The sequence below is a fragment of the Triturus cristatus genome, chromosome 6 (assembly GCF_964204655.1).
Source record: "Triturus cristatus chromosome 6, aTriCri1.1, whole genome shotgun sequence".
Taxonomy (NCBI): domain Eukaryota; kingdom Metazoa; phylum Chordata; class Amphibia; order Caudata; family Salamandridae; genus Triturus; species Triturus cristatus.
In genome coordinates, this window is record NC_140589.1 from 201,875,994 (window position 1) to 201,890,112 (window position 14,119).

Below are 14,119 nucleotides of genomic sequence, written 5' to 3' on the forward strand. Positions count from 1 at the left end.
TGCGTGGCGCTGCTGGGGAAAAGCAGGGTAGGAGTCTTACTCAGGTGAAAAAGTTGGTTTGTCGACTTGTGGTACCTGTGTTACCTGGTGGACTCACCTGGTGGATGAGTATTGACTGGGACATGGACTGTGTTTAGTTAATGTGCAACATTGTTTTGTGTATAGATTGTTTTCCTACAGCTTGTTTCCATACTTGTCTAAACTATATTGTAATAATTGTTTGAAGTATCTTTCTGGATCTGAATCGTCTCAATAGGTCACAATTAAACTATGTTCTAAAATTGTAAGGTGTGTCTGTTACACGGTTACTGTTGAAAACTAGCATTGTACATTTGTGAACCATAAGTTAATTTTGCAGATCAGCTAAATAAAGTCTTTACATAAATGGATGTGGATTTCTGGACTTTCAGGGAAATTTAGAGAACGTAATATTTTAGATAAATTGACGCCAATTTCTGGTTTTTTTTTCTCCTGATGCAGACTTCTTTGAAACTGTTCTTCCTGTCACCATTATCGAGTTGAGTGATGAAGAGTTTCTCACTACAGATAAAGAGGGTGTAACCCACCAAAATACGAACACTTTGCGGGAGAGTGGACCAGTACAAAGTGCTTGTTCATGCGAGAGCTGTGCTTCTAACACCACCTTTGAGAGGACCACCTGCAGCCAAGACACTCCTCACCAGGGGACATCCAACCCTACTTTAAAACTTTATTTGGAATCTCAAAAAAAATTGGACCTTGTGTCACTAACTTCTGTGTCTGGAATTCAGAGGAACGTAACCAGTAGAAAAGGTGAATTAGATGAAAAACGAAAATTGACCAGAACTGAGAGCAAGTCCAGCGAAACCAGAGGCACTCCAGTTAGGCAATCAAAGCACGCTTGTAAAGGTACCCAAGGAAGTGTTAACGTTCAAGGTATTCCATTTACAGTCTACAGCAGGTTTCTACAATGAGTAGTTTGTGAGCTACTGATAGCTGTCTAACTAAATATAAGTAGCTCTCCTGTGTGCAACCAAGCATGCTAAATTATAAACGTTTGCTTGGTTGAATTATTATATGCATACCAAAATTGAAAAGCAAATGAAAATGTGTGTATTTTCAGAAATCTTAAGTCTATGTTCAGAGAAAAATGCTTGAATTTCCTAAATCTATTTAACGTTGATTTTTGAGTGAGAAATCATGTGGCACTGGGGAGACATTACTAATACTATCGCCAGGGACTTTGCAGCTATGGCTGTTGGGTAATACCCACATGGAGGCAAATCCACCTTGAGAACTTTTTCACATTACTGCAGGCAGCCATGCCTGATGCATTGAAGTGATCGCGTCTGCCTACCTTGCATGGGGTGGCCACTACCGTAATCCTGTCTGATGTGGTCACTTTTACAACACTAATAATATTAGTAGCTTGGGATGATATTCATTCCACATAAGTAGTTCTTATTACAGAATAGATTGAGGCTCCTGGAATAGCAACAAACTCTCAACCTAATGTATCCTTGGCTACATCAGTCCCGTTTATATGGGGACTCCCCCTTTCACCATACCTGCTAGCGGCTAGAGGCCTCCTTCTGAGCTTTCTATCAGCAACCCCACCAATAATAATAATAATGTCATTTGCAAAGTGCTTTGTTACTTCACCTGAAGTGCCCCAGCTCTAGGAAGCTGAGTTCCATAACTTAGCACACTTAAGAACTTGCTGAAGCAGAACAACCAGGTTTTTAGGTTTCTTTTCTGAAAATCAGTTCAGAGGGCGCCAGCTGAAGTTCCACAGGTAAAGAGTTCAACTCGAGACTGTGGATGCCCTTGAAATGAAAACATGCATTGGCATACCAAAAGATCTGGCTGTTTCATATGTGTAAGCCGTGCTGACCTGGAAGGAGAGCTCATATTGACCTGTATCAGTCTGGCACCAGTAATGTATTCTGAATTTGCCCAAGTGTAATTAACCAACACCAGGAGACAATTCAGCAGCACCTGCACACTGCCTGTTTTCTTGTTTTAGATTTGAACTGCCCTAAAACAAAGGCCGAATATAAGGTTCCATCAGCCCTCTTTGAAAACAATAGTTCACCTGAAATTCATTCATACGAATTATGTAGATAGGCAAAGAAATATATTCTAAGCAAACAGATTATGTAGTAAAACCACTATAACACCTTATTTAAGGGTAGTCATGGGCTGGTGATTGGACGATTCAACCAGGAGTTGTGATTACAGCTGAGTGATGTCACCATGGGCAACTGATGTACGCTTCGACCCCATGTGCTCTTAGTAATGAATATAATTTATCTATAACATTTTGGTGCCACTGGAACTCTTATACGTCATGGTTTCTTCCTCCAATCATGACCCTGTGACTTCCCTTTAATCAGGTGTTGCTGTCAGGGCCGGCTTTAGGGCAGTGCAACCAGTGCAGCTGCACTGGGCGCTTACCTCAGGTGGGGGGCGCTGTGGTTAACAATAACTTACAATTTCAAAGCAACAGATGCAGGGTTCGTTGTGCGTCCAGATTTGAGGCAGCAATAAAAATGTCAAGCTAACTTTTGTGATTAATGTTCCTGCTAGAGAGAGAGAGAGAGTTTTGTTTTGACTCGTCATAAAGTAGAACAGAGGGTTAATATACCTGCCACATAGAACAGATGTATGTTGAAAGTGGATAGCTAAGTGAGTTAGTAAAGCCAAATTTTACCAGCGCTTTAAAACAATTAAAATCCATGTGAGAGAGGGGCTATGGAGAGTTATGGTGCACTTTTGGTAGTGAGGGAATCTAAAGTGGAGGTCACGTGGGTGCTAAAAAAGATTGTCGCACTGGGTGCCATCAGCGCTAAAGCCGGCCCTGGTTGCTGTAATCTCATTGCCCTGCAGAGAAATCAATATTTTGATCAAGTTCGAAGCATCATCAACACCTAAGCACACTAATTATCGCTTGCTTCAAAGAATTTTCATTTTCATTGATTTGCATATGCCTGCATTTATAAACTAAATAATGAAAGGTGTTGCCTGTGCATAAAATTGACACCAGTGTTTTTTCACCTTTGGACACAGCTCACATTCGCTGTTTTGTCTGTTTTTTGCTCATTGTATGTGACATTTGTAAAAGTTCTATGTGTTCTACAATTCACTACACTTCAGCTGTAGTTACTATACCTTTCTGGTTTAATTAAAGCTCCCATAAGGCTACAGTACATTAGTGGTTTACTACATTAATTGTATGCTTGGAATAGCTTTCTCTGCTTATCCACAAGGTTTCTATTAATGAATTTTAGGTGAACCATGTTTTAAGTATATACTGAATGCCCAGGCCCTGCGATATATAGTATGCACTGTTAGAATGTCAGATGTATCTGTGTGTGTTGGAAAGTGGAGTATTGGTAAGGGTAAGTAGGCACCTACCCCTAGCAACCAGGTCACTAACGCATAATAAGATCCAGTCATTGTCTCAGTACATCAACCCCTGGCTCTACCCTTGGTAGCATGGCTGCGAGCAGGCAGCCATAACTTAGGAGAACATTTAAAAATACCAATACATTAAATAAGTAAGACACAACACACAATAAAAATCCAACACCAATTTATAACAATAGGAAATATTTGTATCTTTAAAATTAAACCAAAACGACAAAAATCCAATATAGGGAACAATAAATATGAATTTTTAAAAATTAAACCCATTCTAGTGCTTGAAAACATATTGGGACATGTGGTTCTCCTTGGCTTGGGACAAAGTAAATGTTTGAGGCTGGCCACGATGTAGCCGTGGTCGGATACACTAGGTGGGAGGCCTCAGTCAAAATTTTACCTTCACACTTCACCGGCTTGGTTCAGAACGAGCCCCATGTCAACTCCTGGACAGTCTTCAGCTCCGGAGCTTTCAGCTAGACAAACCTGAAATCCGGGTCGCGGTGCAAGGTGGTCGCTTGACTTTTGACTTCGGGTTGGTCACCTCATCAAGCTTTTTCCAAATGTGGCTCCAATCTTCTCCAAACTTCTGGAGCTTCTTCCTGAAGTTTCCCTTGAGGGTACAAAGTGTCCACAACACAAATCCATGGTTCCAGAGTTTCTTGAGGTGCTCCTCGGTAGTTGGGACTACAGTTCCCACAGTGCACCTGGCCAAATTCTTAAAGGTCCACTGGCACACTCCAGACTGGAGACTTCTTGGAGGAGACTGTGCAGAGAAGCTCTGTTAACCCGTCCCTTTCAGGAACTCCACTCATTAATCCTTGTTTGCAGCAAAGCAAAATCCTCGGGATTGTAGTTTCAAGTGTGCAGCAGGAGCAGTTCTTCAGGAAGCAATCTATTGGGTTGCAGACTAGAGTTCCAGCAGGGCAGTGCTTCTCGTTGTCGTTTCAGGCAGCAGATCTGAGTTGCTATGCAGCTCTCACATATTTATCCAATGTGCTGGGGCGACAATTAGGGAGGGACCCTTGACTAATGGGGTGCAGGGTTCCACTCAAAAGCATGGCGGCTTCCTCCAAAATGTGGAATAGTTTCGTCCCACAAAGCACTGCACTTTTAAATTCATAATAGAGAATCTTACTCCGTGGAGTGAAGACCTTCCTAAGTCAACTTACTGGTGTGGCCATTCCCCTTAACACCACCCATTCCAGATCTTGTGCAAATTTCATTCCTTGGGGTCCCTGGTGGCTGGGGGCTCAGGACAAGGGGGTACACCTGGCTTGCATTCTTACTGTCCTACTCTCTTTGAAGATTGGTTTGATGTATTAGTTATAACACATTCAACAGTGGTAAGTTGTCGTATTTATCATTACCAATCTTTTAAGTCCTTGAAATATTATTTTAGCTCACTCCTAGCAATAGTAATGCATTACAGTATTCCCATGTTAGCCGATGGAGCTAAACATGCTACAATGGGAAAAACAAAATTGGTAGTTTTTCACTCACTAGGGCTTAAAAAATCTCCTTTAAAATGTCCCTGCTTATTTTTTACATGGCACTCTACCCTGGGGACACCTAGGATAGAACTTAGTGGTGACCTTTATGTGAAAATAAGGTAGTTTCATACATTGGAAGTACCTTTAAATCCAAAGTCGAATTTGCATATAATTTCAGTTTAAAAGCAGCTTTCAAAGCAGGGCTGACGTTTAAAATGACAACATGCCACACAGCAGTGTACACTTAATTACTTTAAAGCTGCTGGGCCTCTAAACCTACATGCCCTACCATATACAAGGGACCTACAGGTAGGTTTTCCGTGCAATTTGTAATTACACCTAATTACCCTATAGTTATACCTTTTTAATCCGATCATTGGCCCTGGGCCTAGTTACAGAGCCCAGGGCACAGTCCGAGTCAGTTACCACCAGTAGCAGTCAAAATATTGGGGTGATCAGGGCATTTGGCAACCCCCCCCCCCCCCCCACCCCCCTCGAATGCCTTTTGTTACTATCCGTAGCATTCAGAAATGCTGGCTTCTTATTGGTGCATTTCTGTCAAAGCACATCCTTTGTGTGTTTAGTTCTCTTTCCGGCGATTTCACTCCGAGAACATTTTAGTTGGCCATCACACAGAATAGCGTGTGATGGACTCTCCTCCCTCCTCCAATCTGGCTACTGCAGATCAGGCATTGTTTTTTAGGTCGGGGAAAGCAGCGCAGGCTAGCAGATGAACCTTTCCCAAAATGAAGTCTCCTGCATGGCTTTATGTTGTTGCTTTCGTTAGTTGTATATTGCCTTATCTGCACCTCGTTTAGACATGCTGTAAAAATGCCATGCTTCATGTTTCCGTCTCGAGCCTTTCTCATTAAAGACCCTTCAGGGACAGCACCGTAACATGCGCACACTGTGCCAACCAACACTTCCCCACAGGCCCCCCATCCGCCGCGCTTGCGTATGCTCCCACCCCGTCTTTTATTTGATTTATTCTTGCTCTTTTTTTTTGCCACCGGGGCCTCCCTGCAACCATGCACTGACTGCTGGTGCGAGTAAACTTCCTTTACTATAGGTGCCATTTCCCTGGCTCATCGCATCTTTATCTCTCTTCGCTGCTTCCTTTCCCTTTTCCCACCCCTCCTCCGACCAGTCCACCCTGGCTGTTGGGAACAGGAGATGGATGGTAGGCACATGTGTAGTGTTGCTTGTTTTGGTTCTGAGCCCGCTCGTGTTCTTTTTCTGTCGGAGCTCACGGAGGGTCATCATAAGCCATCTGGAGGAAACATGCAAGTCCGTGGAGGTGAGCGGAGCTATGTGTGTTAGTGAAAGTCTTATAAAGAGTGAAACCAATGCAGCTATCTGACTAAATAAAACATGCACATGTTTGAACTCGATTCACTCATAATCACAAAAACAGTCATGCTAACATATTGAGTGCGCTGTCTGATGCAGGGGTTTGAGGGGTAGATATTTTTGTAAAATGCTAAATGCATGTTTTGGGGTCAGTGACTGAGGCATTGTTTTCAACACATCCCCACAGGCCCCCCTCCCTCCGCGCTTGCGTATGCACCCACCTCCGTCTGTCCTTGCCATACTATCTATGTTGTTCTCCTCTTCATCTTCCTCCTAATTAAATTGTTATCACTGGTTTTAGGAACATGTCTATAACTTGTTCAGCTTCCTGCTTTGTATTGTACTCATGGTGGAAACTCCTCACCTAGGCTGAGAATGTATTTTGCAGAGACTTCCTTTTACAAGAAGACTCTGTGGCTTTGCTAAACAGCATCTGAAGACCTCCCCACTTGTGGTGGACTTTCTCACTGATTGTTGTGACTGTAAGCAGGAAAAAGGCTAAAGTATCTCCAAGATGCAGCAAAAGAACTTCACAATGTTTTTGTTTTTCAGCAACAAACCGTTGTTTTGGTGGTTTGTTCCTGTAATCCAAAAATAGTGCCGAGTATGCTGTCATGATATGGAGAAGTTGCCAGCATTGCAAGGACAGAAAAACTAGAAGGCATTGTATATGTTAAGTCTTTTTTATTAGGGTCGTTCATTTGTACATAATGTCTACTTGGTTATATATAAGGTAAAAAAATGCTTATATCACTTTATTATAACTTTTCAACATGCTGCACAGCAGCCACACTTCTCTACAACATAGTTTAAAGACATTGGCAAAGTCAGTAGCTCTGGCTAATTACTTCTAAACTCCAAAATTGCGAGACCTATTGGCTATGCCAATGCTTGTTTTAGATGGGTTTTTGGTGATTGTGAAAATCAGTAAATCACAGGATAAGTGAGAGAATGCATAGATGGATACCAAAGTGAATGAATGTGTGGATAATTAATGTGAAAGTTAGTGCCTTGATGAAAGGCTCAAGAAGTAAGCGGATGCATGAATGTGTGGATGAGTAAGTGTGTACAAATATTTTACAGGATGTGGCCACAAACGACAGTAGCTAACCAATATTATGTGTATGTAAGCATTACATAGGCGATAAACAGCATTGTGCCTAGAATTCCCACAGTATTGAAATAATTACTACCATTATGCTAGTGAAAGCCAAACACCAGAGGTGGGCGCTATTGTGCCTACATTGCCTATAATCTGGTAAGAAATACTACTTTATGTCAATTCATAACTCAAGGTGCTTCGTGCTTAACATGGATCATACAGAATAGTGAATCAAGTCATGTGAAAAATACATATAACCATAAGAAAGTCTTGTTGAGTAGCTTTAACATTTCCAGTTATAAACACATATTGGGTCAGTCATTCGTGGTATTTATGGGGTAATGTTAATGGCATTTCGACCCAGATGATAGAAGGATCATCCTCCGGACAGGATATAGTGAAGCCAGAGAATAAAATTATTTGCTGGGCCAACTGTCCTAACTCAGACCAGTAGTCTACAGTCTTGTGAAGGAGAGATTCTGTGCTGGGTAGCCTCGCTTAATCAGGGAAATAGCATTAGAAATATCTTGAATTTGAATATCCGCGTCCAAGGAGGAGAAATCTATGTCAGGATTGTTAGGGGGGGGGAGATCGATGATGGCTATTGAAAGGTTTCCTGGTGAGTAGATTGTGATTCTTGGAGTATATCGGGTCTGAAAGAAATGAGTAAATTCCTAAAGTATATCTTCATTTTATGAATAGTTCTATTTCAGGAAGTAAGAAGAGAATCAATTTTAGTATGTTCTTTTTTTAATTTTAAGATAATTTGGAAGAAGCATTCCTGCCTTATTCTGAGCACCATCATGTTTGGCACTGGACTTCAATAAATATGAATTATCAAGTTTTGTGGAAAGCTAATTGAATGCAAATTTAGCTTTGACTAATTCATCATGATCAGTCTTAGATGTGGAATTATAAAAGGAATATTCTAATTGTTTAATACGAGAAATAGGTGTCTTGGAGTTAAGGGAATATAACTTGTGTTTCCGGACCACAAAGGAAATAATGAAATCTCTAGCGGCAGCTTTAAAAGAATCCCAAATAGTTTGAGGGGAACTATCGGGAGTTTCATTTTAAAGAAAAACTGCATAAATAAATTGTTCAAAGGCTTGTGTAAACGTGAAATCTAAAAGAAGGGCATTATTAAATCTCCATTTCTTAGTACCAGGAGCAATTGGAAGGAGATCTAAATCCATGGATACTGGGACATGATCTGAGATTAATATAGAACCTATATCTGAGTGTATAAGGTGTTGAGCAGGTGCTTGAGAGATAAACAAATAGTCTGTTTGAGATTGAAAAAAGTGAACCGGGGAGAAGAACGAATACTCCTGAAGTATACTCCTGAAGAGTCGGGTTACATAACATCCAAGCAGCAATGCAAACTCTGACACATAGTAGATGTAAACTGAGAATGGATGTGTGAAGGAATAAAGTGAGTTTTGGATCGCCTATCTAGAATAGTGTCATAAACTATATTACAATCACCACCTACTAATAATTATTCATCCTTATAAGTCATCAATTGAGATAGTATTTGGGCCAAAATGATTTATCAGGATTGGTAGGTGCATATAGGTTAACAATGGTTAAAGTAATTTTATCAACAAGTAAAGAAACTGAAACCCATTTACCTTCATTACCTGAAGTTTGAGTGATGACTTGTATGTCAAGGCGTTTATGACACAATATAGCAACTCCATTAGGCTTCCCTGAACCAGGCGATGGAAACATATGACCTACCCATTGTCGTTTAAGTTTAGTGATTACCTTATCTGAAATATGAATTTCTTGTAATAAAACAATGTCACCTTTTAAACTAGAAATATGTGCTGAATCCCATTGACATTTTATAGGGGAACCTAAACCATTAACATTCCATGAAATAAACCTTAAAGCCATCTATAACATATTCATATGATTAAGATATTAAAACGGGTAAGAAAAGTTATCAAAATGTAAAAACAATGTAGGAGAGTAGGATCTGCACTTATGTTGCCCCCACTTTTTTTCTGATGATAACACTGGTTTCTGGCTATAGTCTGGCTGGGTCCCTGCTAATCAGGGCCCCAACCTCTCTGTTCTCTCTAAACAACTTGGAGTGCATATTAGATGCACTAGTGATTGGATACTGTGGTACCTTATGAGCCCCCTGTATATGGTACACTAGGTACCAAGGGCATAGGTACTTCACAGGCCTACCAGGGGCTGAAGCATGTATTATGCCACCCCTGGGAAGCAGACTAAATCTGACACCACGGACCTGCTACTGCAGCCTGGGTGAGGTAGTGTTAGCACTCCTCACTGAGGTATAGGTTCCCTATGTCTCACCTTACACACACATATAAGCCTATCAGTCACCCCTAAGGCAGGCCCTATCAATCCTGAGGGCAGGGTGCTTGGTTTATATGCGAGGGGGTGCCTCTGCCTGAGCAGGGCCCCTCTGCAGCCCTCCGAGTCTATTCTCTGTAGCTGTTTGTGGATGCGGTTAAACTATATAATCTTAAGTGCATTATAACCTCGCGGTAAATGCTTACTCTGGGATGACTGCATCAAAACATGTGTTTGGTGTCAAACGCTTTGGAATCATACCCCCACACCAGTAACTGGTGTGGGAGTATGATCCCACCCTTCTAGAGGGATAGACATGTACCTACTGTGGAAACACAGTAGAAACCTGAAAGAGCCCTGGCATCACAAAATGGATGCCACCAGCACAGACACTGGGCTGCCCTCCTGCTGCTGACCGAAACTCACAGTGGAGGAGGCCCAACAATAGGCATCCTGTCACAGGGAGGTGTCGCCACCTTCCAGACAGGATTTAGTGTATTGGGGCTGGGTTGGTGCACTCCTAGAGTGCTATGAAGTCCTGCCCTGGGGGAGCAGTAGGCTCCTCTGTGCATATGCCAGCTCCAACCGGTTCAGGGGCTACCTGCCCCTGCTCTGGCACGAAACTGGACAAAGGGAAGTGGGTGTAACCACTCCCTCCCCTGACCCTCCCATAGGAGTGGTCATAGAGCTAGTCTCTCCCTTTCTTTTAGTATAAGATAGGGAACCCTTGCCACCTCAAACTAGATATCCCTGGACGATGCTCTACAAGAAGAATCCTGGACCTTCGACGTTCCACTACCTTTGGAAGACTGAAGAATCTCCCTTGGAGTAAAGGAGTGACTCCCCTGCTTTGCAGGCACCAAAACTTTGAATCAACGTTCGCAAACTTTCCCGCTCTCGCTAGAGTCCGAAGTCCCTGCAACCTCGGAAGTGGATTTCATGACTTCTCGACGGCCATCGTGAGTCCCCAGCAGAGCTGAGGCGAGTGGACCCCACGAGTGACGAGGAATAGCAATTCCCGGGTACCGTGCACTATTTTCGAATGCAATCCCTTCACGACGTTCTACGAACTTGTGCATTGGACCACGTGTGGTCCAAGCCTCCAGCAGGATATCCACCGAAGATCAGAGGCCTACCTCAACCTGAGTGACTGTGGGCTCCTGTGAAGTGAATCCTCCCGAGGCATCTTCGCGATCCCTTGCCCGTTGGCTTGTGGGTCCTCTTATGACTTTTCTACAGAACCAACGGGCTCCACTGATTGCTCCAGGCCTGCCCTGACTTACCCTTGCTGGGTGAGTCCCTCAGACGTTGCTGGTCTGCACCGCTGACTTTCTTCTCATTCCACGAGACTTGCTGTTGCTAAGGCTTGTTGGCTCCAATCCGGTTGCCGACACCTCAGTAAGCTGCAGACTTCGTGGGACACTCCAAACCCAGCTCCTGGTCGTCGTCGACGCCTCCTGGACATCGTGGCTGAAGAGTCAAGACACCCGTGATCACCTGAAATCACCCGACGACTGTGGGCATCCATCTTCCTGGGCCCGGGTCACTGGCAAGTGACTTTGAACACTGTCTCCTCTACTTTCAGGTCTTCTTTCTTCAGAATCCATCCTTGGATTCCACTTCTCCTGCCTTCACAAGCAGCAAGTCTTCTTTGGCTCCCATTGAAAACGACGCCGTGACCCGACACCAAAAGACACCTATGCACCCGGCTTCCCTGGGTGAAGTAAGTCGTGCACTCCGGTGCTCCTGTGTGTGTTGGCTCTAGAACTACTTACCCTGTAAGTGACTTGCTTGTAGACTCTCCCGAAGTATCCTAAAACTTTAAAATTCCAAGCGCGACTTGCTCCATTAAGTCTAGTGGGAACCGCGGCTGTGTTCTGCATGCGTCTCCCGTGGGTCCTTTACTTACTTCCCTTGGGTGGATTAGTGGGGCCCCAGCGCTTCTGAAGACCTTAGGGCTTCTCCCTTCTCAAGTCGTTCTTCTTATACCTCTTTTTTAGTATATGCTCTGGTACGCCCCTAGGGCCCCAGCCATATAAGTGCTTAATTTGTTGTGAAACATTGATTTGTGCATATGTTCCTGACTTCTAATCTCATAAAGAGATTAGTAGAGTGTGTCTAGAAATAAACACATATATATTTTATATATATATACCTGTGTGGTGTCCTTTCATTTGGTAATTCAAGAGATTATAAGGTAAAACAAGCTGCTTTGCATTCCTCAGAGACTTAGCCTGAAGGCTGCTCTCCACAGCTACCACTAGGATAGCTTTCTTTTAAAAGGTTGTCTTAAACCTATCTACCATAAGAATCGAATAGGACTGGTGCAAGGTGGCCACTTTAACTAATGACCAGCATATGCCAGGCCAACTTCTCACATTGGTGGGCAACGTGTGGGATTCCAGCTTGCCATTGTTTTACCAGAAAATCTCAATTTGAATTACTAACTGAAAACCACTAAAGGTACTCAAGGTACATATAAAGTCAAGCTTAGTATCAACAAGTTCTACTGAACTTAGAGCTGTTTGTGAAGGGATAGCACACCCTTGCTACAGCTCAAGCTAGGATCTGTAGTGAAGACTCCCTTAATACGTACATACATTGTTAAGTTAGCACAACCACGTTAGATGTTAGAAAGCCATCTTGCTGCTTTTGCGCACGACACTGCGTTTACATGTTATTGCTTAAACAAACTGCTGACTCAAGCTTTGCCTCACACGAAAGCAATCTGTTGTTACCATCCCGAGCTCTGCGCAGCGACCTTGGTCTGTACATGATGTGACAAACAGTCTGGGTTGTTAGACAATGCATGTTTTCCACTCTAGGTTGATCGACCCACTATTTAGCCATAACACACAGGCAGCTGCAAAATACCTGAAAGTTGGTGCTTTTAATATTGCAGACATCATGTTTAATATTCAGACCGAAGACGAGCCTTCCTGCGAGAAGACTCCTGATGCTCCTGTGATGTGATTTCACTAAGCTGATCTTTGAGGTATGGGGTCCCCTATTCAAGCCTAAGAGACCTTCTATTAGCCTAATAATAATATTAGCTTCTTAGTAGAGGGAAGGTGGTAGTATCCACTGTCATTATAACATGATCACCCCTTTTATATTCTATGGTATTGTAACGATGCTGATGGTTTTGATTTTAATCATTTGTTTGCTTGTATTAGCCAAAGTACTGCATCTTAGGACACGTGGTCTATAAAAATAAACTCTTTTTATTTTCACCGTGTCTCTGTTGATTCTTGTTGTGGACTGATGTGAGAATAATATACGAACAGGTATTTCCGATTCCCACCATTCCTGAGAGTATACTGAGTCGCTTGTTCTGGGTTGTCTTTTCATTGGGACCGCCGAGCTAATTCTCGGATAACGAATGGGACACTTATGCTAGCCGGATACTGGGTTCTGGGTTCTGAGGTGAGTTTCTGGTACACCACAATTCACTGAGGTCCTGTGGTTCTACGCATAGTTCTGTGTATAAGCAGAATCCCTGCAACATGGCGCACTTAACGTTTGGTCTATGAGTTGAAACGCCTTAGTAGTGCTTATATTCGTCCACAACACCCTCATTCTTGTTTCCGGATAACAAGTCTGACGGATTTAAACCTACCTAGTTCTTTTGATATAGGTTCCTTCAAGCTTGATCATTAAAAAGGTTATTGAACCCTTGTGCTACTGATTACTTTCAGTGTAGCTTGTCCTTATGGCAGTAGACATTGCGGCGCATAGCCGTGCAGCTCTGAAACGTCATTTGACGCAGTATGGGGTGCCGGACGCTGGCATGAACGTCATCTTTGTGGTAGGAGCCGATGCGGCTCATCCTTTTGAGTTATTCTACTCTTGGGTGACGATTCCGGCAGTAAGTGGGGACGATAATACCTTTCATTCTTACACTGCCACTGCCGTGCCAGCGAACTATACGCCGTATAGGACACAGGAAATACCTATATCTGCTTGGCAGCATCAGATTTGGTTTAATGGCGCCCTTCCCCATGTGGTTATACCGCCGAGAATGGGCCCTTTATCAATTGCGGGGGCCACTTGGCCGGTACTAGCCGGATTTACGCCTGATCCCCGTTACCTCACTGTGACGGTGGCTGAGTTGCGTGTACTACACACTGCCCTTATAACGGTATATAGGGCGTTGGTGCAGTATGTGTCGCGCACTGTGCAGGCGGGGGCACCTGCTGTTGCGGGACAGCCTACTGATCACCACGCGGTGGTCATTAGTCCTGTTATGGTTAATTCTGTTATGGGCAAGCGCCCCCAAACTAGGGATGATTTCCCCTTTTGGCTTGCTGAAAAATTTGACCAAATAGAAGCGGTATATCCGAATACATCTCCTGTGGAGAAACACAGGATCCTTACCATTAGTTTGCCTAAAGACTTGGTCCCCAACGTAGATGAATGTGTTAACTGGGGTAAGGTCTTT

The 14,119-nt window shown here is 43.2% G+C and overlaps 1 protein-coding gene across 1 annotated transcript in view; it reads left to right on the forward strand.

The window, feature by feature from the left end:
- LOC146816638 (uncharacterized) overlaps positions 1-14,119 on the forward strand; it is a 147,592-nt gene that overhangs the window by 100,205 nt on the left and 33,268 nt on the right. The window contains exon 3 of the mRNA XM_085610523.1: positions 481-915. Within this exon, the coding sequence (XP_085466649.1) occupies positions 481-915 (435 nt within the window). The remainder of the gene's footprint in view (positions 1-480; positions 916-14,119) is intronic.